The sequence below is a fragment of the Engraulis encrasicolus genome, chromosome 4, assembly GCF_034702125.1.
Source record: "Engraulis encrasicolus isolate BLACKSEA-1 chromosome 4, IST_EnEncr_1.0, whole genome shotgun sequence".
Taxonomy (NCBI): domain Eukaryota; kingdom Metazoa; phylum Chordata; class Actinopteri; order Clupeiformes; family Engraulidae; genus Engraulis; species Engraulis encrasicolus.
In genome coordinates, this window is record NC_085860.1 from 33,356,519 (window position 1) to 33,359,018 (window position 2,500).

The 2,500-nt window shown below is 45.6% G+C and overlaps 1 protein-coding gene across 5 annotated transcripts in view; it reads right to left on the bottom strand.

Annotated features, from left to right (window-relative positions):
- eps8l2 (EPS8 signaling adaptor L2) overlaps positions 1–2,500 on the bottom strand; it is an 80,461-nt gene that overhangs the window by 7,443 nt on the left and 70,518 nt on the right. For all 5 annotated transcript variants that reach the window (XM_063196136.1, XM_063196135.1, XM_063196134.1 and 2 more), the window contains 4 exons: positions 2,141–2,217; positions 1,689–1,821; positions 1,140–1,228; positions 451–525 (listed from right to left, as the gene is read on the bottom strand). In XM_063196136.1, coding sequence (XP_063052206.1) covers positions 451–525; positions 1,140–1,228; positions 1,689–1,821; positions 2,141–2,217 — 374 coding nt within the window. The remainder of the gene's footprint in view (positions 1–450; positions 526–1,139; positions 1,229–1,688; positions 1,822–2,140; positions 2,218–2,500) is intronic.

The window sequence follows — 2,500 nt, forward strand, 5'->3', positions numbered from 1 at the left end:
CTGCAAAACTTACTGTATTTTGGTCATAGTTGTGAATATTAGTTTATTACTACTAGTTAATATTCATGAAAAGAATTTCTTTGTCTTTCTATTTTTGTCTGTCTGTCTTTTTCTCTCTACTCACAATCCACAACGGCACAATCCACAATGCACCTTTACCTTACACATAGGATGTGGTCAAAAATCCATCCACCTTTCCAGAGCACATTGAATACAGTAAGGCTTCGGTAGGGATAAAACGTGCTTTACCACATTACACTTAGCTGCTTCTATCCAAACTATCTTACAGTTTTTCCTCTTACAAGTTCATCTTACACTTTTGTGGGTACAGTCCTAAGAGCATGTGGGATTCTGTGCTGGTTACGGTGGGATTTGAACCTACAACCATCTGATCCTGCAACCCACCGGTGCACCCATACACACAGAAATGAATCTTTAGGAAAGACATACCAGTTCTAGCGGGCCAAAGAGGAAGTGTATGAGCTCGGCAGCGCTGGGGTTCTGGATGTGCCTCTTCAACTTGGCCTGTAGATGGCAGCACACATGTACCAGAGGGAAAGCAAGATTGTTTTTTTTTTCATCTTGGATCTTCTGTTGTTGAAGACAAAACTTCAATACGATTTAAATTCCACATTTCTTTTCTGTCAGGTCAGGGTTAGGGATTGTTAAGGTCAGGGCACATTTAGCTTTTTTTTTGTTTACAATGTGAGACCACAAGCGGTCCACAGCAGGATGGAAAAACAAATTTGTGTGTGCGTCTGTTTGTGTGTGCATGTGCCTGTGTGTGTGTGTGTGTGTGTGTTTGTGTGTGTGTGTGTGTGTGTGTGTGTGTGTGTCTGTGTGTGTGTGTGTGTGTGTGTGTGTGTGTGTGTGTGTGTGTGTGTGTGTGTGTGTGTGTGTGTGTCTGTGTCTGTCTGTGTGTGTGTGTGTGTGTGTGTGGATGTGTCTGATAGTATGTTTGGGGGGTATGTCTTTTTGCACGGATCTGTGTCTTTCTCTCGCTGTCTCTCTCTCTCTGTCTCTCTCTGTGTGTGTGTGTGTGTGTGTGTGTGTGTGTGTGTGTGTGTGTGTGTGTGTGTGTGTGTGTGTGTGTGTGTGTGTGTGTGTGTGTGTGTGTGTGTGTGTGTGTGTACACTCACCAGGAGGTTGAAGGACAGCTTGAGTTTCTGCAGGCAGTCATAGAACTCTGGCTCCACGGGCATCTTGGCTCGCAAGGTCAACATACCCTCTGTGGGCAGACACACACACGCACACACACGCACACACACACACACACACACACACACACACACACACACACACACACACACACACACACACACACACACACACACACACACACACACACACACACACGCAGCATGAAGTTTCACAGGTACAGAGGAGTGCAATTTTGTGTGTCTGTGTGTACGCACATGTACTGTGTGTGTCTCTGCCTATTTCTCCACGTGTGTTTGCGTGTGTTGTGCGTATGTGCTTACGTGTGTGTGTGTGTGTCTGTATTGATCTATGTGTGTAGGTTTATGCATGCGTGTGTGTATGCGTGCGTGGGTGCGGGCATGCAGGCTTGTGCGGGTGTGTGTAGGTTTATGCATGAGTGCGAGCGTTGTGTGCGTGGGTGCATTCATGCATGCGTGCGTGCGTGCGTGCGTGCGTGCGTGTGTGCGTGCATGTGTGCGTGTACCTACCTGCCGGGCCCCTCTTCTTGTTCTTGCTTGGTTTGCTCTTGTTCCTCATGTTGAGCTGGGCGAAGGCCTCTGATGCTTTCCTCAGTCGCGCCACAAATATCTCGATGTCGTCCAACGCACAGTTCAGGATTTGCTGTGCAAGAAAACATTAGAATATTCTTAATCGTTTATTGAATATTGTTAATGTAATGTGATGGAAATGTGAAGATTTAAGGCAGATATGAAAGCATTGATTGGAGAATGGGGTGCCCGGTCGCCGCTGTAACAACCCATTGCCCTACTTTGTTAAGGGTAGTCATGGTATCTCCGGACTCACTACACTACAACTGCTTTTTGCAATTGATGTGGGTACACACGCATATTCACTCACACCCAGACACAACACTAGATAGACAACACTAGATACCATATATAGTCATGACGTGTGTATATGTGTTAGTGTGAGCTCCTACCACATCTTTCTCTATCCGTTGGGCCAAGTTCTCATGAGATTCATTCTGGTCCTGGTCAGAATTCCGTCTTGGAATATCTAGCAGAGAGGGGGCGTGACAAAGGGAGACAAAAATGGTGCAACAGGTGAGTGAGATTTAATATACAGGCACATGTAATATGGATTATGATATAATGTAATAGTATATAGTGGTAGCATACTATCAATGTTACATACATTTGTGTTAAACCCAGTATGTTTAAGTGAATGTGTGCTTGCGTGCATGCGTGCGTGTGTGCAGCCTGATCTCCAAAAATTCTGCGCTCCTGGACACGGATGTTAAGGACACGAAATCCGTGTCTAGGAGCACGGATTTTGCCAA